Source organism: Cariama cristata, unplaced genomic scaffold, assembly GCF_000690535.1.
Source record: "Cariama cristata isolate BGI_N322 unplaced genomic scaffold, ASM69053v1 scaffold35126, whole genome shotgun sequence".
NCBI lineage: Eukaryota > Metazoa > Chordata > Aves > Cariamiformes > Cariamidae > Cariama > Cariama cristata.
The window spans coordinates 4,671-26,356 of record NW_009624439.1 but is presented as its reverse complement, the minus strand read 5'-3'; the positions used below and the strand labels follow the sequence as shown (position 1 = coordinate 26,356).

At 36.3% G+C, this 21,686-nt stretch overlaps 1 protein-coding gene across 1 annotated transcript in view; it reads right to left on the bottom strand.

The window, feature by feature from the left end:
* Window positions 1-2,945: 2,945 nt before the first annotated feature.
* Window positions 2,946-21,686, bottom strand: part of KIAA1841 (KIAA1841 ortholog) — a 20,261-nt gene continuing 1,520 nt past the window's right edge. The window contains exons 2-20 of the mRNA XM_009703170.1: window positions 20,955-21,141; window positions 17,505-17,598; window positions 16,187-16,425; window positions 15,279-15,337; window positions 14,298-14,458; window positions 13,329-13,415; window positions 13,115-13,225; window positions 10,993-11,116; window positions 10,646-10,798; window positions 10,266-10,411; window positions 9,791-9,890; window positions 8,656-8,688; window positions 6,961-7,060; window positions 5,841-5,932; window positions 5,698-5,726; window positions 5,528-5,601; window positions 4,382-4,470; window positions 3,901-3,992; window positions 2,946-2,982 (exon numbers count right to left, since the gene is read on the bottom strand). Of these exons, the coding sequence (XP_009701472.1) occupies window positions 2,946-2,982; window positions 3,901-3,992; window positions 4,382-4,470; window positions 5,528-5,601; window positions 5,698-5,726; window positions 5,841-5,932; window positions 6,961-7,060; window positions 8,656-8,688; window positions 9,791-9,890; window positions 10,266-10,411; window positions 10,646-10,798; window positions 10,993-11,116; window positions 13,115-13,225; window positions 13,329-13,415; window positions 14,298-14,458; window positions 15,279-15,337; window positions 16,187-16,425; window positions 17,505-17,598; window positions 20,955-21,141 (2,007 nt within the window). The remainder of the gene's footprint in view (window positions 2,983-3,900; window positions 3,993-4,381; window positions 4,471-5,527; window positions 5,602-5,697; window positions 5,727-5,840; window positions 5,933-6,960; window positions 7,061-8,655; window positions 8,689-9,790; window positions 9,891-10,265; window positions 10,412-10,645; window positions 10,799-10,992; window positions 11,117-13,114; window positions 13,226-13,328; window positions 13,416-14,297; window positions 14,459-15,278; window positions 15,338-16,186; window positions 16,426-17,504; window positions 17,599-20,954; window positions 21,142-21,686) is intronic.

Sequence of the window (21,686 nt, the reverse complement as noted above, 5' to 3'; positions counted from 1 at the left end):
ACAGTTCATACAGATTAGATTTCACCAAGAACAGCTGCAGGAGGAATGTCTTCAGTATACATCTATGTATACTGCTCTCTTCGATGTTAATGATAACCTAAGGCTTAACATTTGCCTAGAGTGGAGAGGAAGGTGCCTAAACAGAAGCAGGGAACTTCATGTAATGGCTCAAGCAAGCATCTGATGCACAGGCACGGTTTGCCACCACAATACGGTATGTCCATACACTCATCAAGAACAGGAAACAACATTTTGAAAAAAATCGATTCCTTTCCGGCAAAGAGAAGTGTCCTCGCAGTCACCTCAAATATGCCCATGCTATTCATAGTTTTATGTTTACAGACTGCGGCAACCATATGTCCGCAATTCTCCAAACATGTCATCATCTTCTCTTGGAGCCATTACTGAATTTAAAATTCGGGCCCCTTCTCCAAGATTTCTGGACATCAAGCAAACAGGCACAACTCCACAGTGCAGCAAGTTAGTTTAAACACACAAGTGACAGTAGGACGTACACCGTAGCCTTCCCAGTACACCAACTGCACTTATACAGGACATCCATATACCAATTTCTAAAAACAGAATCATGGAAACTAATCCCATTCATAGATGTAACACACTGTTTAAACAGTATGATCAGCACTGTGGCAGTGGAAGGCAAAGTTAAACATGTTTTTAACACAGCTTAGGTTGACATTTTGCATACTTGGGTCACTTGTAGGGCAGCTCACTCATGAACTTTTAATCCAGCTTCAAAACTCAATGCCGATAAAAATTCTTTTAAGTTCCCCTAGATTTGGAGTAGCTCTGCATTCAATGATATCCTGTTCTTGACAGATAAAAAGCTGCACCATGATGCTGCAATTTAATCACAAATACACATGCATGATCGAGACCATCAAACAACATCTATGCACTTACTTAGTTCTTACAAGTATCTATAAAAAAACTCACACACTTCTTAAATTAATAACATTTATTTCCATTAAACAAAAACAAATTTTCAAAATTAACACAAGATAAAAATTCAAGGTGGTTGGCAAAAAAAGAGAGACTGCACATCATGTGTGTTATTATATGCTCAAAAATATTTTTGAATAAAACAATATCGGCACATAGAACTGGCACCTTCCCACAGAAGAAAACCAGCAGAATTTTCCCTTCTAGGCAGTAGATCTATGAAAACTAAACACACATACATGCAGCCTGCAATTTTCATAGCAAAGTTTACCATGGGAATTTGGAACAATCCTCTATCAGAAGTCACAAAATTGTGGCAAAACACTTATTCTACTGCATTTTCACACCCGGTGGATTTTATAATACTTTCTCTTTCAATAAACAACAATCAGTTTTCCAACGTTTACTATAAGTGCTTAAAACTGCATTACTACTTGCAAACAGGCCTGAGGCATTAATAAAGCCTTATGTATTTGATACAGATTAAAGCACTCTAGCAAAGTTACCACTCCTGCCCGAAATCAAAGCCATTGAAATCCAGTTTTGCCTGTTGGTTTCATTGGGCTCTGAATTTGCTATAGCATTGGACAAAACGCCAATAAACAACATTCATTTTTGTTTCAATAAAAATCTTCCACCTTGAAAGCAGCATTTTCAAGTATTGCTATGCTAGCCTTCTAATGCCTACTGAAAATCCTCAAGAAACAAGACAAACAAAAAAAGCCTGAATGGAGAGAAGAGTGCATTTAAACAACCATCTCCTTCTCCTTACCCCATCCCACCCTCCCATCCAGGATCTTGCTGACTTAAATCCAAACTCACAATTTATTGTACAGCTGTGGCCTGGAATAAGCTTTCCCTGAGTGCTCTTTCCACCTGTTTCAAAAAGTCAGAATGTGTTTACTTGAATTCAGCCATTATTATTGCCATTATTGCCATTTTCTTTGCTAAAATGCAACATATTTTCTAGGCAAGTTACTTCATTTTGGTAAACCCTGGATTTTACATGTAGACAAACTTGTATTCTATTGCTCCAAATACAGACCTTGAAAGTGCATCTGACTTCTAAACAGTATTATTCAGGTGGGCTTCAGAAAGTAACTAGACCCAAAAGATCCACATGCACAAATCTTCATAATGATACATCTCTGTTGAAAGATGCAGAATTAATAGCATAACTGCTCGGAAATTTAGTGGCATAGCGTGATTAAGAGAGAGAACTGCTTTGCATCCTAAGGTCTAGATATTAGAAGGGAACAAAACTCTATTGTGCAAGAGGAGCCAGATATGGAATGGGAACAAGTATTAATTTCACATACAAGTAAAGCAAGCGTTTCATGTGCAAGATGCAATACTGCATCATCAGGGCATTTATATAATCTTTGGAGGTCTAGTCTCTACCTGTTACCCACCTTCACACAAGTAGAAGTTGTGTGATATACAGAAGGAAGCCTCAGAACCGCATTAAAATTTTGCTTAAACTAGTCTAAGTCACACGTATTGTCACGGACTGTAAATGCAAATCCCCAGAGGACTGACCTAAAATGTACCATCGAATACTACACGGTATAAATACACTAGGCGACTTGTGTTAATGCTGCTGACAGTATTCACAATTCAGAAGTCTTGCTTTTTCCTTTTCAGTATTTCTAGCATACTAAAAGGCATATTTATGTCTTCCTCCATAAATAAAGTTAGTCTGATATTTTAACTTTGTAGATTTATAAAATATTTTCTATGCAACTTAACACAATAGCCTAAAAAAAGCAATTAAATTTAAATTTAAGAAATAGTATATTTACAATTAAAATAAGTACAGACCTTATTGGATTTGCATTCCTTTATCGCACAAAATAATTTACAAAGCTTAAAGTAATAAATAAGTCACTGAAAAGCTTTCAGAGATGTGCATTCTCCATACGTAAGACTGCAGTACAGTTTCAGGAAGCAGTAATGAATTCTGGCTAACGTTTTTTCATGAGTTTTTATGTTGGACGGCCTTGACCAAAACGGGATTTTGACCTGGATTAAGAACACATAAGAAACATATGTACATTATTACTGCTAGAATTTTAAGTGATGTCCAGTCAGCTCTAGTAGAGTATTTGTTTGAAATTACTTTCATGTTAAAATGTCTTCTGAGACAAGGGCGGGGGGAGGGGGGGCGGTGGGGAGCGGGAATCTCACTCAAAATCCATTATTGAGAAAGTTGCCTTTCTGCCAGGATACCTGTACCCACAAACTACATATTCATACAAAGGTACACAGCTGAAAGAACCGTGATGTCAAATATCTTCTTTTGAAATCACTAATTCTACAGAAAGTCAGTCACGTGCATTTTTTGACAGAAATAAGACCTGTGAGAAATTCCTCTGACAACGTGCTTAAAGCTTCCAGCCCATCCCTTAAAAGTCAGCCAGCAACTCCACTATAAGCTTCAGCTCAAGAGGCTCACCTGCTGGCCAAATTATGACCACTTCTACAGTGAGCCAGCTTCTCAGTTCATTCTTGTTTTATCCACTTAAGGTGTAGAAGACCAATATGCAGTAACGTAGGTTTTTGGTGTCGGGGAGGGGGGTGTGGGGTGTGTGTGTGTGTGTTTGGTTTTGTTTTTGGAAAGAGGCCAAAGAATAGGCTAAAGAATCTTAACTAACACTTTTCCAGTTATTTATAATTTCAAAAAAAATTATATTGGAGCAGTAGTCAACCTTCTAACGTAGAAGCTATAAAGCAGTTCTTCCAGCATGGGTACAAGAGTTTCATTCTCTTAGCTCTAGCTTTATTTGACAAAGGAAGCTTTCACACCATATACAGTTAACCTGCTGGAAGGGATGCTGATTCAAATAAGTGTATGAAACGAGGCATGGTTTTCGTTGAACACCCACCACCCCCCGTCTGAAATCCATGTACTGCTTTTTTCCTTTTATTTAAAAATCTTACCTGACATTCTTCTCAGCATTGTTTTGTCGTGCACTGACCTGCGCTGAGGCTTTTATCTGAGCTTCAAGTCTAGAATAAATGCCTCCTGCGTACTGGAATCCAGAAGAAAAAAACAAAAGCAAAACAAAACAAAAATATCAAGTTTTTGACATTATTCCAATTTAATCAGTGACTTTTCATAAAAATCACTAATATTCAGCAGAACCTACGGTATACTTTGTTTCATTATCACAACCTAGTACTGAAACCTTTTAAACCCATTCTATTTTCCATGCCCAGTTTTTAAAGGCAGTAAACTTTAAATATTACTTTAAACTATTTTCCCCAAAAAATCATGCTTGGAACAAAATGAAGATTGATAAAATGCAGTTCTTTAGCTTAAGCATTGAACAGATGCTTTTTTCATTTGTGTTACATATTTTTGTTAGCCAAGGCTCACTTCAATTCTGTAAACACTACATTGTGAGGGGACAAATCTTACTTCTTTGCTGTCTTTTGACTTGACTCGATCAAGGTCTCCCAGTCTCATTTTTATTAAGTGCCCTGTAATCTCAGACATTCTTCTCTGATCTGTCAGAAATGAGAAAGAATACTTAGAATAGAGGTTTTCCTTGCTACTGATTACAAAGAGAGAAGAATTAGATGCACACTTCAGTGATACTGTATTTGTAAAATTAGCTTTCTTTTCAGCTCATACAAAAATCTTGAGCAACCAAGATCCTACATCCTGACACATAATGTAGCTTCAGCAGTGTTCTTGGCAGATACCAGAATCAGCCTGAGGCATTACATTGAGATCAAAAAAATCTATGGGAATGGTTTTGAGGCAGAGGTTTTCAAAACAGCAAAAATGCACAGGAGTCTCAGGAGATATTAAGAAAGGTGGAACAAACTAATAGAATTCTGAATATTTTTAGTCAGAAAGACTGGGAAAAGACATAGAAGTGAACATTTATCTCTGTTCATCTGCACAGACAACAAATGGCACAGGGATGCAGGAAAAATTATTTGCATACTTATATAGTCAACAAATGACACAACTATCCTCTCCGTAGGTTGTGTGCTGAAATTCCAAATAAAGAACAGAAACCACGCTAACATATACTCATAATGCATTTTTTCTTTTTCTCCTGCAAACTTTGAGCTCCTTTGTAATATTTTCCAAGACAGTAGGCCCAATGGTGCCCATTTATTTTTCAATCTAGACTACAATGCATAGTTTTATATGGTGAATTTTCTTTCAATTTTCCTACCACAACCATTTTTTCTCCTGTAGAATAGCTGAGATTGCTAATAAATGCCAATCAAATCCTAAAGTAACATTTTCAAAAGGAGTTCTTAGATGTACGAATACCTTTGTACAGGTTGCAAGAGTCTGAGATTACTGTGTGGTTTGGATACAGCTGATTACTAATGATTAGTCTCATTGAAATCTGTTCTTTTCCAAGTGAGGAGCAACTACAAAAAAAACCCCACCCAAAACCTCATTGCTATATATGAGATTAAATTCAACTTCAAGGTTTCTAAGTAGCTACATTTTAAGAAAATTAGCCATTTCTTATATGAAAAAATAACTGTCTTTGCATAATATTAACTTTATGAAAGCTAAACTCATGCAAGAACAGACCATCTTCTCTTTGGGCATCTTGGTTGAATCTCAGTGACCTTGAGGCATCCCATTTGTTCTGCTGCATACTCACACTGGTTAGAAAAGACAGACGCACACCACGTTATCAGTAACATTTACAAAAAGGGATATACTAGAATATGTTCTCAAGGACTTCGAAGATGACTTACACGAATGGAGATGCATCTCGGGAACTTGACTATCAAAGAAAGAAAAACACATTAAGTACGGTTTAAGATCAAGTCCAAAACTTAAGAGAATCCCTCATTATCCAATCCAACCAGAGAGGCTGACTTCACAGCTATAATTTTACCTTATCAGACGGCTTCTCCTTTTTCTGAATACTAGGTGAAGAAATCACTTTCTTTGGGTGCTTGTAGGATTTCTTTAATTTCTCCTTTCTCCCTGCTAATTGAAGAAATACCTATTCATACCATCACAGATACTTGTAATTTCTCAACTACACAGCTACAGAAGAATTTTTTCCCCTCTGTTCCTTTACAAACAGAGTAAACAAACAGGATATTTTCCTTTTGTTACTGTTGCAGGCATGCTAATACACACAGATTACTCAAATGCTTTTCTATGAGAAGTGCACAGGATCTCAAGTACGTATTTAAAATGCAGAGTGGTTACACATAACAGCACAATTTTTCTGTTGTAAAGTTAAAACTAAGTGCAGATACAAGCTACATCTTTCACCATATTCAATCTTCAATCAACAAATTCTGAATGATATCAGACCAAACAAGTTTGAATTTAAACTACAAAATTTTTCAGGTTTTTTTTTTTTCCCCCCAAAGTGGTACACTCCAATCCCTTTGAGTCAAGACAAAAAGAACAAAGAACTGCCTGTGTTCAAATGACTCATGAATAGGATGGAAAGGAGGAGCTGCTTTTTGGCTTTCCATGTTCCTAAATCCCTTACCATATTAAAAAAAAACCCCAAACCAAACACCCCTCCCCCCCAACAAAACCAACAAAAATCTCTTAGATCACACAGAGCTCATCTTCAATGCAGACACAATTCTAGCCACATTCACCAGTAATTCCGCTATGTAACCAGAAGAATATTCTGCGAAAAATGCATGCAAAAATATAGTTGTGTAGCTACCGCTTTTTCTTCTGACATTCATCTATGCAAAACTTCCTAAAAGTCATTTGATAATGTTTCCTGCAAAATATGCCCTTGATCAATGCTGAGGACATCTCAGATGTGAACAGCTGTAGCTTTCCTCATTTGCCAGTGATTTTTGATGGCACTGAGGAGTAGGGTAATTTTTATCTAAACACAAACTAGAAATAAAATTCAAGTAACATTAGTTTTTATTTTAAAAACGTCTGATGTTTGAAATTTGCTTACAGAACAATTCTGCTGCCTCGAATCCCTATCTCTAAATTCCAGGGAGGATGACTGTAGAGACTTGTTGTACCTGGTTTCCTGCATACTTCTTCTTCATCTCCCACTTCATCCTCAGTGACCTCTGAGCCAGTGGTATACTCCTCTTCTTCAGATAACAATGACTGCTGTTTCTATTTAAAAGGAGGAGAGTGCCACAGATTATAAGTGAGGCTTGATTCCTATTAAATGAGACATTAAATCTATCTTGAAGGAGCTGACTTCCAATGTAGATCCATATCTTCGTAACGTAACTCTGTGCACAGTTAAGTCTAAGAATGCGATTCCCAAATGTTGAGAAAGTAATTTCAAATCTTTGCTTAGAACGTTTTGATAAATATATTTATTTATGTTTCTTCCAAGTGGTCAAACATTGGAAGAGGTTGCCCAGAGAGGCTGTAGAATCTTTGTCTTCAGAGATACTCAAGATTTGACTAGATATGACCCTGAGCAAAGCAATATAGCTTCCAAGTCAAATCTAACTTTGAAGTTGGCCCTGCCTTGAGAGGTGGAGGAAATACATAATGTGATCACCAGAGATCTCTTCCAACCTGTATTATTGTATGATTCAGTGTTTAATACCCAATGTATCACTGGCTATACTATTTTTCTAATGAATAAGAAAATTTATGTTATGGTAGCAAATGTCTGAGCTAGCCACGTAATCATAGACTACAGGAAACTACAACTTTAAGAATGGTTCTATTGAGGCTTGCTGATCTTGCAAACTGCCTGAAATTGCTGAGATACTCAGTAATTAAATACCACAAAGCATCTATATCGCAGTGCACTACAAATACACACAGATTATGTACACCAGAGCTATCTGCATTAATAATTTATTGCAAGTTGGTCTGGAATATCTGGTTGGCTTTTTTTGTGAACTCAGCCCAATACCTAAATTTTTTTTCCTTTTATCTCTTGTACATCATCATGACCTACGGGCTCCAATATCACAACAGATGGGGTCACAGTGAATAGTTCCTAACTGATCAGCACAGAATAATGAAAATATTAAAGAATGTGATGTTTGCATTGCTTAAATATACACATGTATCTTCTAAAGTAACTGATAATGAGCGCCTAGTAACATCCATGAGAAATGATGAAGCTTAACATGGACTGCAAGTTCAAAAACTTTACGAATCACGTTTTTGCAAGAATACTGTTACTATAGGACATTAGGAACACCAGACTGTGAAAAAAATCCTCAAAACTGACAGAGGTAAGCAGCTGCTCTCTAGCATTTACATACAAAAATAGTAAATCATGTGACACCCTGTGCTACTGGAAGAATGATTCCCCATTCTCTGCATTTGGCTAGGCCCTCAACTCTGATAAAAGCTTTTTGCAATGAAGCAGCAGCATAAAGAAGACATGACGCATCGCAGACAAGCCATCAGAGAGACAGACACTCAAAAACTCTGGGTTTAACGATATACATTTCTGTCAGACTAACGAATCATTAAGAACTTATGCATGCAGTGCTGGTCTATTGTTTGTTGTCATTTATAAAAACATTTAAAAGGAATTTATTCTGGCCAAAGTAGTACTTCACACATGCTTTATACTTTCTTGAAAAAACGGTTGCTATATTGCAACCTCTAAATTAAAGCAAAAGAAAATACATTTTCTGCCAAATTAATTAGAAAATAAGGCAAAAATCAAAGCTAGTTCTATGCCTGTGCAGAAGAGCAAATATTTAAAATGAACAAAATATTTTACTAACCAGTTGCAAAGTCCAGTTCTTCAGAGAAAGAAACTGTAGTCACAGAAAGAAAGGCATACAAGTTAAAGAACTTAATAATAATTAGAATTAAAAAAAAGTGAATGGAATTCTAAAAATAGAAGTGGTATATTATAGCACAGCAATCTACACTGGTAACTCCTAGAAGGCCTGCTCCCATCTTTAACTATAAATTTTGGTGGAATGACTAACCTCAAACAAGTTGTAAATCACTGACTGATTAAATACAGTGAATTCAAAGTCATGTTTTAATGTGCCTAACCTTAGCACTAAAAATATTTACAGCTGATTTTAATCAAAAAAGCAGTCCAGGACAGGGCGGGCAGTTATGTACCAGATTGTTAAGGAGTTTAATAGCCTCCCGCATCTATTGCAGGAGAGCTTCTGATACTCTGTTTGAAATTCTTATGGAATCAGCAGCATTGTGCTACCATCAGGATCGTTGAGTTACCAGAAGTTCCACAATGGGTGCAGAACTTCAAAAACTTATCTTTTCATGAAAGCTCTCTTTAAACCAGAGGCGTTATTATAAACAGTCTCCTTAAACTTGCCTTAGAAAGTATCTCTGTTGACCTGACATATACATAGTAACATACATGCCTCATAGTTCGAGAAAGTAAAATCTTTCACATCTTAGTGGGTGAGGGTGGCAGGTTGGGGAATGCAAAAAAAACCACCAAAAATCCCAACCAAAACACAGGCCAAGTTACTGCTTTTCATTTACGGACTTTCAAAAAATCACGTGGACATACCCAGGTACATCAGCAGACAAAACAAAGGCAGCAATTATTTAAATATTTGCCATGTGACGTATGACTGGATCCTTAAATATCATCAGTTTAAGAATGGGGTGGAAAGCGTAGACATACAGAGAATTGCCTCTGATATACAGAAATATTTCCAGCAGAGATAGTAAAAGTTCTGCATTTTCACCAACCAGATATTTTGTACCTACATTAGCCTATGCTACCCTGCAATGCTCAACAGCACGCTTCTTCCTCCAACAATGTATGGGTTTTGTTTTTATTAAAAGTTGTCTAATGAATTCTTCAAAGTACCCTTGTAAGAATCCTCATTATCAGGAAAAAAAGGGAAAAAAAAAAACATTAGCACTCACAGCATTGATTTCTCCAGTTTTGGGACCCCATGGCGTATTTGGTTCTGCAAGCACATCACATTCAATGCCTTCTTCATCACAGAGCCCAATGCCAGAATCACTTAAGAGAAAGATGTGAAACGAAAATAAACTTTTCTGTTTCACAACTTGAGAATCAGTCTGTCTTTACTCATCACTTACCAAGACAGAAGACAGACCTCCAAGTCAGGCACACAATATTTTGATAACAATCCATTAAAATATAAAGATAGGAGCAAACGCTTATGGAGGATGAATGACTAAATGCCTGACTGAAATGTAAAAGGAAAAAGTACTTGTTCTTCTCTTCCAAATATCCAATTAAACAATCAAAAATAAGTTACCTTTAAAAAGTCCTATGTCTCATTTTAAAATGGGAGAGAAATCAAACGTAACATGCACAGGTGTTAAGTGCTGAAGGCTAAGCTATTTCAGTAACTCGATACAATGTTCTTACCTATTCTCATCCTTAGTGAAAGGAACAACAATAACATCTCTATGATGAAGCAGATCATTCAATATTTTAGTAGTTTGAGATGGCAAAGCATCCCCATCTTCTTTTCCTGAAGGTAAATCAACCATATGATCCCTCACTTTGCAGCCCTGCGATACATATACACAAAAGATCAAATACTTGAGTTAAAGGGAAGAACTGGTTTCACTAAGCACAATAACAAAAGTTCAACTTTTGAACTCTTGTGTCCCAAGGTCCTAGCCTGCCTTGGGACACTGCAACTATTTAGGCTCCTTATTTTGGAAAAGATCTATTTTCATAACACAAGGTCGCTCCCCCACCACATTTTATGCTCTTTTAAAAGTAAGCTAGTTTAGAAGTACCTTTGGGAGGGTTGTAGGATCAAATCGAAGTACTTTTTGGTTACAACAGGGATATACTCCTGTCCCAGTCGAACCTAGAGCACTTGCTACACCTGGATAAAGAACTGGCTGAGAATGGTACTGGCAATGTGAGAACTCAGTACACAGGAAAGACTACATTGGAATAAAAAGAGAGATAACAAGAGGTGAGATTACCTATGGAAGTCAAAATTTTGCACTGTAAAGAATGTATATCAAGCTTTATTGCCATATATTTTCCAAACTCCTTTAATCCCTGCCTCACCCCACAAAAGTCACCCACAATAAGCCATCTACAGACAAACAAGTGAAAGTGAAAATACACTAACTTGGTTACATCTTGAGCAGGTCAACCAATTGACAGTCCCCCAAAGACGCCAATAAACATCCCGCCAAGATTTCAATTCCTCATGAAGGCTAATTAAGTACTCGTGGACTTCCCAGGTTTTGTCTCTGAAAAAGCAAAAGGTCAGGTTGCATACAGAGTCATAACTCTGCTTTGATTCTGCCACCAGCAAGGTGAGGTGGAGAAGGAGCAGAATGACACATCCTCCACTGGTGAAAAGCCTACAGAAGAGTTTAGAACAGGAAGGATACAGTGTGGGACGATTGTTATTAAATACAGACCATGACAGAAGAGCCTATACATATACCCTTTTACAACATCCTAAATTTACTAAAAACAAAGAATTACAGCTTGATTCATCTCAATTCCATATACTGCAAACTTATAAGCTAAGATAAATATCAAGCCTTTCAGAAATCAGGAGAACCATGGAAACCCAATACACAGAGTAGAAGAAATAAAAACATGCACATGCATACAAGTTCAGTCATATTGCAGTTTTCTGTCTTTAAAGTAATATGTTAGGCAACAGAAGCAAAGTACTGCCATTCTATTTTATTTATTTTAAAAGCCAACATAACATGTTTCTATGTATCTGCAACACAAGAGCAATTAGTTCAGAATTAAAGTTTGAAAATGTAAGACCATGTCTTTTTGACAAATATAAGTATCTGAGATTTCTATTCTTAAAAATACAAACTTTGTTCCTTCCTAGTGATAAAATGACACATGCGTCTTCAGAATTCAGAAGAGAATATGCAACTTGCAGTGAGGTGTGTTATCTTCAAAAAGAGCAGACACTGTTTTCCCAGAATTTTAAGCCCTGGCCTAAACCATTTTTTATTATATATACACATCTAACCTAGACTCTGCGAGCAGTACTGCCAACTGGAAGGTAGTTCTAGGCACCACTAGAGGACCAATAAATATAAAATCTATTTTTAAATCATTAAAGATAGACTCGTGTTAGCTTATAAGCCCGAGTTCATTAGTGGCCAGCGTCACTTCACTTAAGGAGCGCTAAACAGATTCTGTGTAGAAAAGCAGTCACAAGTACCACAAGGCAAATAATTAGAACCTAAATAATCCTCTGAGTAACTTTAAAACCCTGCATATTTATATGCTAAGAATTGCATAGCAGCTATATACAGTCAGCTTAAGTGAAGTAATATAATTAATGAATTTTACATGGCTAATCACCAATGATCCTAATAGGTTAGGACAGGGTCGCAAGATTCAGTTCTATTTAGACTGTTAGGCAGAACTTAATCCACACCTTGGAATTACTGGTGGGAGGTAACACTAAATACGTGTTACCTTGGGAGCTGATACTGAACTGTGTTTTGATTGTTCTGAATGAAATAGATCTGATGAGAAAGGTCTCCTGTTACTAATTTCCCATCATCTTCCTTAAAGGGGGCATGTTGGGAGGGAGGGAACTGCAGCTGATCACACACTGATCTTCATTAAGAAAAGAATCCAGCTGTTCACAAACATGGATCAAACAGACAGAATTGAATTAAACACTTGTGCCAAATGAATCAGGCATACATATAGAATAGGTCCTGAAAGCTCCTCTGACAAATACTTTAGAACAGAAAAATAACTGGGAAAGTTTAATTATAGTAGTCTTTAAGCAGGCTGAGTATTTGATTTGACAGTATAAAATCAGTCTAGAAAATACTCTTTAGCCTTTCTTTGCTGGCAGAGGTGGATCTACCATTCAATAACAAACCTTGTAGAAATGCAGCCTTTAATTTAATTTGTCATCAACTACACGTATCTTAAAATCCTTTAATGAAAGAATTAGGTGAGTATTTTCTATTTAAGGCACTACAACCCAAAATAGCCCTCCCAGTAATCATGGCTGTAGTTTTTCTATTTAGTAGCAGCACTGCTGAATGCATTTCAGAAGTACAACATCATAATTATGCCCCCGCCCCATTTTTATTTGCTAGGTAATATAAGAAATTGAGATGTTCTTCACATATCTATGACTTCATTTTGTAATGCGAGTATCTGATAATTCCTAAACATGTACTATTTTATAAAATCACCCAAAATCATATAGTTGAAGAAACATTTTTAATATATATATTCACTACCTTATATGAACATAGACAATATTCCCATGTTGATCTATGTTGATTTTTCCTGGTACACAAGGAATTCTTCTTTCTGTATCTTTAGTTAGCAGTTTTTTACATAAACAACACCTAGATTATTAAAAAGAAAGAAAGAAAATAATGGAGTAAGAGCAAGACTTCAAAACACAGGGACTGTCCTTGCAACTAAAGCAGTGGTATAAAAAGACCGTACCTGTATAATGTTGCTGCATTTCCTCGAGAATCTGGATTTTGGTACTCTGGATCAAACAGTCTCTCAATCTTCTTGCAGAAAAGTTTACTATTAATGACAGCAACACAGCTTACCCATTAGAAAAAATTGAAAAATTTTTTTATGTCTAGTGAGACTAACAATAATATTCTGACGATTGGCAGAGTCACCATATTTCTCTCAGAATCTAGCTTTCAGTATGATTTTCCTTTAAACTAATCTGTTTGGATAACTGGTTCCTGACCTGATCATCTCTTATTTTTACACAGATATTAGGAAATAGATCCCTTAATTTTTTTCCTTTATTATGTTGCTCATCAATATAAACTGCCAGCTTCTACCTTGACTAAAAAAAACTTTTAGTAAAGAATACTTCTGTGAAATTATACTAAACTTTAATCTAAAAGTTATAATATCTTCATCGCTACTGATGAAAACCCTTTCTTACTTTCACCTTGTTTGTTTGCCAGTCTGCCCTCCAACAATTGGCCCTTATCTTGATACTGACTAAGCTAGAGTCCTTATGTATGAAGTAGCATTCCATCACAACTGTTCAGCCTTCCAGCCATCCTAAATTCCATGTCTAAACGTCAGAGTTCATAGAGTGCTGAAGCCAAACCATTGTCTACGAATTAGGAGCATGTCATCCCGTAACAGATTCCTTACCCTAATCCTGGCTTCCATGCAAGGATTCATGAATAATTTGTCCATGTCACACTCCTAGCGTGGCCCTTCCTTTTGCTCGTTTCCTATAAAAAGCTCTTTCCTTTTGCTTGTAATTTTAATATAAAATTCTGAAGTCACTTAATGATATTCCATGTTAAAGACACATTATATGAGAATATAAATTGTATATATATCACTTCAAACCCCACAGTGTCTTAGCTGTTCTGAAAAATGATCCAATAGCCCAACAGCACTTCAGTAGTGTATTACAGGGCAAAAAGTTACCTCTTAAATTTGTCTCTTTTGTCCTTCAGCTCTTCTACTTCATTGTGAGTGAAGAGATCAGCAATGTGCGTGACAAGATTAGCATTGATACAATTCATGTTACATGGCGTGGCTACAATAGCATTCATATTTTTGTGACAATAATGAATACACTTTTCTACCTAGGAAAAACAGAAACATTAAAAATAATGTTAAGGAATTCTAGACAAAGCTATCTCAAAAGATGTACTAATTGCTTCAAGATTTTTATTTTTTAAAGTATGGTGTTTTGGAAAACTATTTCAGTTTAAATTAAAAATAAAAAACAAGTCTCAGATTTGTCTAAAGGAGACTCTGAATTAACATGGCTCTGAATTAGTTTATGTTCTCCTCCAAAAGGTTTCTACAGGCCCAAAAAAACCCTCCACAAATGTTTCACCTTCAATAAGTGGTACCTTCCAATTGCTTGTAACAAGAGAACCACAGTACACATTATACATAGTATCGCCTGGATCTCAACTTAAACAGCTATGTTTACTGTGTATTTAATTGTGGGTCACCCCAATGACAGAACTTTTGACAAACATTTTAACAAACAAGTCAGTAGATATTACTTATACAGAGCTGGAGAAGCAGATCCTAAACTGCAGAAGTGTCATTTGTGTAAAAAGAATAAAAACCAAAGGTATTAATTGATTTAATAATCTTTTTTGATGAAACTTGTCAGAAGTCAGATACTGATGTTACTCTAGATCACTCATCAAAAAGCAAATGCAAGATCCCACTATCACATTTAGAAATAATTTATCCTGTAAGTTTTCTTGCAGTGAGATTCTGCAAATATTAGATTACTGCACTGAATAAGAAAGGTGGTAAAAATCTCAGAATGTTCTCATTGCATCATTTGTTTATGTAACAGCAAAAGTATAACAAATGAGCTGTTAGACACCTGGTAATTAACTGTGCCCTTATGGCAGAGAATCTTTCTTTCTTAATACTTACTAATGAATCCATCTTCAAAAACTCAGAAGAAATAAGAATTGATATGACGTTTGATGGTTCTAAAAGGCAACAAAAAAGGGTATTTTTTTACATGAATTCTTTCAATAATTTCATATCACATCCCTCCCTCTACATATTTAGCATCTGTTTTAAGTATTATTTTACCAATGAACCTGTCATTCTATCTTCCAATATGTAGAGCATTTTCCATCTTAAGAAACAAAGTTTTGGTTTATCATTTAGGTGGCCAGAGTACAACTACAACAAACTAGAATTTACAAGAACTGGAAAAGGTGGTTTCCTAGGGATACAATGACTAAACAATTACACAAGATTAACTTCCACCCGTAACCATCATACCCAGCTGAGATTCTGCTTTACATAACCGTTGCATTGCAAGTTATAACTCTATTCTCTTGGTTTGTTTATATTTTTTTTTAAATGGTAGCAAAGACACATAAAAAGATTAAAAACTTGCCTGAAATTCATAAAGGCAAAAGTTCTTCTACCATTGTATCAGATTGCATTGAAATTTTAGAACATATTGCAATAGGGAGCAGAAGGGAAACAAAACAAAACCCAACAATCATCAGTATTTTAAAACTACCACTCTGTTCTTGTTCAGAAGAGCTCTGAAGAATCTTAATTAAAAACACCAGATCCCAAAATGTTAGATCTTTTTCACTGCTTCAACTATCAGGATGTTTCCTCAAAACGATCAGTGTTGACAAATCAGACATCTGCTACAATGACAAGAGGAGCTCTGTTGCAACACTTTTCTAACAAATGACAAGCTTCAGTGCAACAGTTGGAAACAAAGAGACTGGGGCTTAACTGTATCAAAAATATTAATCTTCCATTAGTACAGAACATAATGAACCTACAACAAACAATCTACATTCTTTTACCTAAAGTGGGCATTTCATTAGCTTCAGAATCTTTAGCATTCCTTTTAACATATCTTATCAACCAGTCAAAAATGTGAACGTCACAGTGCACTGAAATGTCCACCTCTTCCCAGCGCTGAGCATCCACTGACAGATATTCAGCAAAGTACTTCATTTCTGAAATCAAAAGGTCTCGAGGACACACAAAATCTTCTTTGAGGTTTTTCGCTTCATCACACACATGGATCACCATATTTGGCCTCAAAAAGAAAACAAGCCACAAAACAAATTAGGACCGTAAGCTAATTAGAACACCAAACCCGATCAACAAAAAGCTCATCTCCAAATCTGGATCACACATTGCACCACACTTGTCACTGACAGGTTTTTATCAACAGAAGGAAAACAAATTGCCGTTATTAGCTTATTAATACAAACTATTAATACAAACTATTGTCAGATAGCATTGTCAGGTGAAGAACAAAGATGTGTATCCTCTGACACATAATCAGTGCGATTGAATTGTTAAGTTAAGGGACCAGAGAAAGAATTTTCTAGCTCCAGTCCCCAGTTTTGTCAGCAGTTTGTTGTGGAATATTTCCCGAATTACACAGAGAACTTATTTGTTCTCCCCTTTAAATTTTCTTGAAAAAACAGGCAGATATATATGCCTAAGTTACTGAGGTACCAAGGACAATAACAGCATACAATAGCAATTTTCATCTGTGGAAATCAATATTGTTTTATTGTATATTAAAATGTCTACCTCTTAAGAAAAGGTCAAAGCTAGAATCAGTAAATGCTGCCTCTACTGAAAGATGGTTACCGTTAGGTTTCAAACACACACATTACTCCATACATACTTATATAGTATGGAAAACAAGGATGTGACAGTATGAAAAACTGTGATGTGCATGGCTATTTCATTTCATAGTAAAATTTTTCATTTGCACTTTTCATTTATGGCTTTCTTTTCCCACTTTTACATAGGAGAAATCTATGTTCACAGAACCTTTTTTTTAAATTAAAGTGTTATTGAGCATCAATCTTACTTCATTCCTTTTTAAAATCAGGTTATGTTTCCCATTCTCGCCACAGCAGTGATCAGTCACTCAGAGGAACACTATGGACAGATCTATAAGCAAGCTACCCCTGTTGCACATAAGAAATTCTCAAACCAACCCCTAGTATTTCTGTAGCAATGTAAGGTTTCAAAATTTCTTACAGCATTTATTAGGATGTTCCCAGCTGTTTTCTCTCTGATAGTAGAAAAGTATGAGCAATTTAGACATCTTTCTGTCAGTTCTATAACCCTCTAGATAACACAAAAAGATCTTACCCCTGGCTTTCGGCGGTGCTTTCTCCACCTTTCTGCATAGGATCTTTCTCAGATTCTGAAGAACAATTCCTTGTGGAGGTTGTGCTGGGCCTTCCTTAAATATAAGGGAAAAAGGCTGTGTTAGAACAAAAATCCCTGACCTTTTGCTCTTCAGCATCTTGGAAACGCAACTGAATGACAGCTCTCATGGTGGAGCAATGTTACACAACTAGCAACAAATCTGCTACCATAAGGGTGACTAGATAATCCAAATTCCTGCTCTGAATGCCATGCACTGGGAACTCAGACCAGCAGCATTTCTGGGTTGCCCTGACACTTGGCTGCAAACTCAGCTTGGTCCTGTCTCAGTACAGAGCAGCAAGATTCACACAGTCTTCAGCATTTCCTTCTGGGAATGCAATCCATTCCTTTAGCTCTCCTTGTCTGCTTTGTGGGATGTGGGTCTTAAGATTCTGTCACATCAAAACTTCTGTTTTCAGGAAGCTTTGGTGCCAGGATATATATAGCAACTGGAGACTAACTCTGCTTCTTATCCATAATGTGTTAGCTTTGGAAATAAGTTGCTTCCAAACAGAAGCACAGAAGTCTCTTAAGATGTGTTTCTGTTAAGTTTCTCAAACACATGGCTTAAAGCAGCAGATTATATAAAACAATACTCAAAGAAAGCAGATTGTGAAATTTGTCTAGTCCTAGAGCTACATCATGTAGCTTATTCCAGGAAAAAAGGACATCTGCACTTTAGTTCAAATAGGTTATGTCCACAAATGCACTACGAGCAACGGAACCTGGACACAAAACCCAGTGAAGTCCAGGAGGTCTAGTCACCAAATCTAGCGAGTTCTGGGTTAAGACAACCCCAGCATTCAGACATTGAATAACTTTTCCAACTGTGATGAATGGATCACTGCAATCTGAAACTTCAATAAACTTGCTTGTAAGTCAGAAAGATCATTATCTGTTTAAAATAATGGAAGGGCACATATCTGTCTTCCACTGATGAAAGCCCATAAGGTTGTGATTTTCCATGATTACTCTCTACTGTTAGATTTCTAGGAAAAGAGTTCCAGAAGCATCTTCTCCCTCTCATGTAATGTAAGAGGCTGTACTCTTCTGAAGAAGACTAAGATAGACCTCTTCATCATATGGCTAAATAACTACAGCAGACTGACACCAAAAATTATCTGGAAGCTCTACACAGTTCAGAACACAGTAGTTATGCCCTTCAGGAAAGCAAAGTTATCACACCAGAGGCAGAAGAAACAAAATTTTCTCTAAAGATATAGCCTAAGGCCTTGCACAGTTAAGCCTTAGTAAGGCCATAATAGAGGGAACACAGTTTAAAAAAGGGGAAGATTTACTAGACAGAACCTAGTAAAGCCTTGGAAGGGGCTGGGTCAGCCACAGCCTTCAGGGCAGCCATTCCACGGCAGGCAGATGACCCATGCCAGCATTAAAACAGCCACGGTGGGAGTCCTAGATTTTGAATGCAAGGTAAGGCGAGCATTTTAAAGGAAGGGCCTGTGGAAAAAAGTGACATTGAAGAGTTCTGTCTGCAAATATTAAGAAGTTTATTTTGAACACAGTGAAGTTATTTACTAAAGAAAAGGAAATAATGCTGACAAGAATATGCAACGCAGCCAAATTAATGGGGACGTCTGAACTTCACCATACATTTCTTCCTCTTTTTTTTTTCTTCCCCTCAAAGCTTATAGATTGGTTGACTTCTGAAAGTTAGTAATGAATACTTTGGGTAAAAGGCTATCCTATATGCTTGTTTACTGTCATAAAATGCATTCAGAGGGACTTAACAGCAGTTTGCCTTATAATTAGCAAATAATAAATGAGCTTTTATAACTCAGCCAAAACCAGAATCCAGCTCAAAATTAATTTGATTCAATTGCTTTTTCTTGCTGTTACTCATGCCTACAAACAAATCCAAACAGGCTCAAAATTCTTGATCATAACAACAAGCAGATGTGAATAAATCCGCCAGGAAATAATTAATTAAACAAACACATTTACAAATAATCTTTTTTCAAATCCCTAATTCTGAAACATAAAAGTACCTCACAAATATTAAGAGGGTGAATTCACGCAAGCCTGTGAGAAAAAGATTAATTATCCTAATTTCATATCAACAAGTTACATACAAACTGGGAAAATTATTTATCCAAAATCACAAAGAGAACAGAGAAAAATCTCAGGCTAGAATCTTGCCGTAGGAGACATTAGGGTACTTAACTGCATTAATACTTATTACACATATTACACTGTTAAAAAGAAAACATGCACTAATTGTCTAAAGAGTTCTATAAGCAGAGTTAGCTTGTTAACTGCCTACTGGGAAGCTACTAATCTTATAAGTAGACACCTGTGGGTGCAAGAAGCATTTATTCCACATCATGCATGTAAGAAATATATAATTGAAAGCCGATTGGAAGCATTTTCAGTCTAGATACTCCATATACAGCTTTCAAATATCATCTCTTGTTTAGAGTTATTAAAAACATTTTATTTGTTCTCCAGCAAAGGTCAAATAGCTGTTTTTCCTCTGCAAAGAGACCAGTGACTAGAAAGCTGCAGCACTGAAGGACGTCATAACACAGAACGTTTTGTTTAAACACTTCACTGTTGTCTTAATTTTTAACACAGAAATTGTTTACTCGTTACTGAAGCAAATTTCCCATGCAATACATTTACGAAGTCCTACAAGGTGCTGAAAACATCTCAGTCTACAATGAAAATCAGAGAATAACTATCACACAGTTAATTACAGCTTCTTACAGGAGAAGCACTTAAGGAAATGGTAACAATATTTACTTGTGCTGTGATTGAAATACAACTATTAGGATGGCCCTCTTCTCCCAAATTATTAGTGGGACACATAATTGACTAAGACACATTATATGTCATCACAAGACCGTCTTGCATCAAAAAGTAGCCACACTACACTCCAACTCTGAAGTAGCCATCTTGCCACCGAGTAGGATGGCAAACACAGGGCTTTTAGCTGGGAGAGAAGGGTCTGGACCTCAAGGGATCACCTTCTAGCTTTCTGCAGCTTTTCTACACAAAACTTTCTAGTTATTTTAGTAACACAGCTTAATGTGATTGCAAATGGCTGTAGGTTTAACAGTACAACACTACGGATATGAAACAGGAGAGGAATTCCTCTCCCCACCAAAAATCTCTAAACGGGATTCAGCATAAGGACTTAGGCCTTTTGGAAGGACAAGCTACTAAAAACACCCAAACAAACATCGATTCTTAATCTAAACTAACTCAAAGTGACTTCATGTATGCATTACATTTATGCTTTTTTTTTTTTTTTTTCCTCCCCCAAAAATGAACAACTACTATTCCTGGGCAGACGTACCACTCAGGACAGAGAAGCATGCACGTATTCATTATAATCAAAGCCAATATATTTCAGAATGACCAAAAACATACCAGTTATAGTAATGGAATCCTGCCCAATAGCAGGCTCCTGAAACTCTGTCTGTGTATCGAGCAAGGAGGATTTGATGTACGTAGCTAAATTTTCCACAGGACTCCCACCAGCGGCCATCAGGGGATTATACTGGTTGTCAACAGGTGAACTTCCACTGCCTTTTAGTTCATCAAACCTTTTTGCACACTGTCACAAGATTAAATGATAGGACAATGAAGCAGCAGCTTTCAGTACATTTTTAATAACTGTAATTAGAGACAGATATTGTATTTTGTATCTTTTGCATGTGAACAGTTACTGATATTAAACTTATAATGCTTCCTATTTAGTTAGTAGTATCAGGAAAGTACATAAATATACACTAAAATAAGTAACATTTACCAGAATTAAATACTCTTAACAGAAAGAGAAAAAATTAGATAGAATCTGTTTCAACCTTTATTTCTTTAAACCCTGCGACTTTAAGCCCAATCTTCAAAAGGGAAAGTTATGGGGAGAGTTTAAATTCTCATTTTGTAACTAGTTCTTTTATCATAAACATTGTCAAGTATCAATAAAAGCAGCTGTAGTAATTGGTTCATAATTATTATTCCTTTACTTTATGACTTCCATCCTGATTTGGACAAAAGGGACTGGCCATTGCCACTGCAGTTCTATTAATTTTCCATTCCTTGTTTTGATAAACTAGAAAGTCTTTCCATTTTGTAAATTTGTACTGCTACAATGACAAT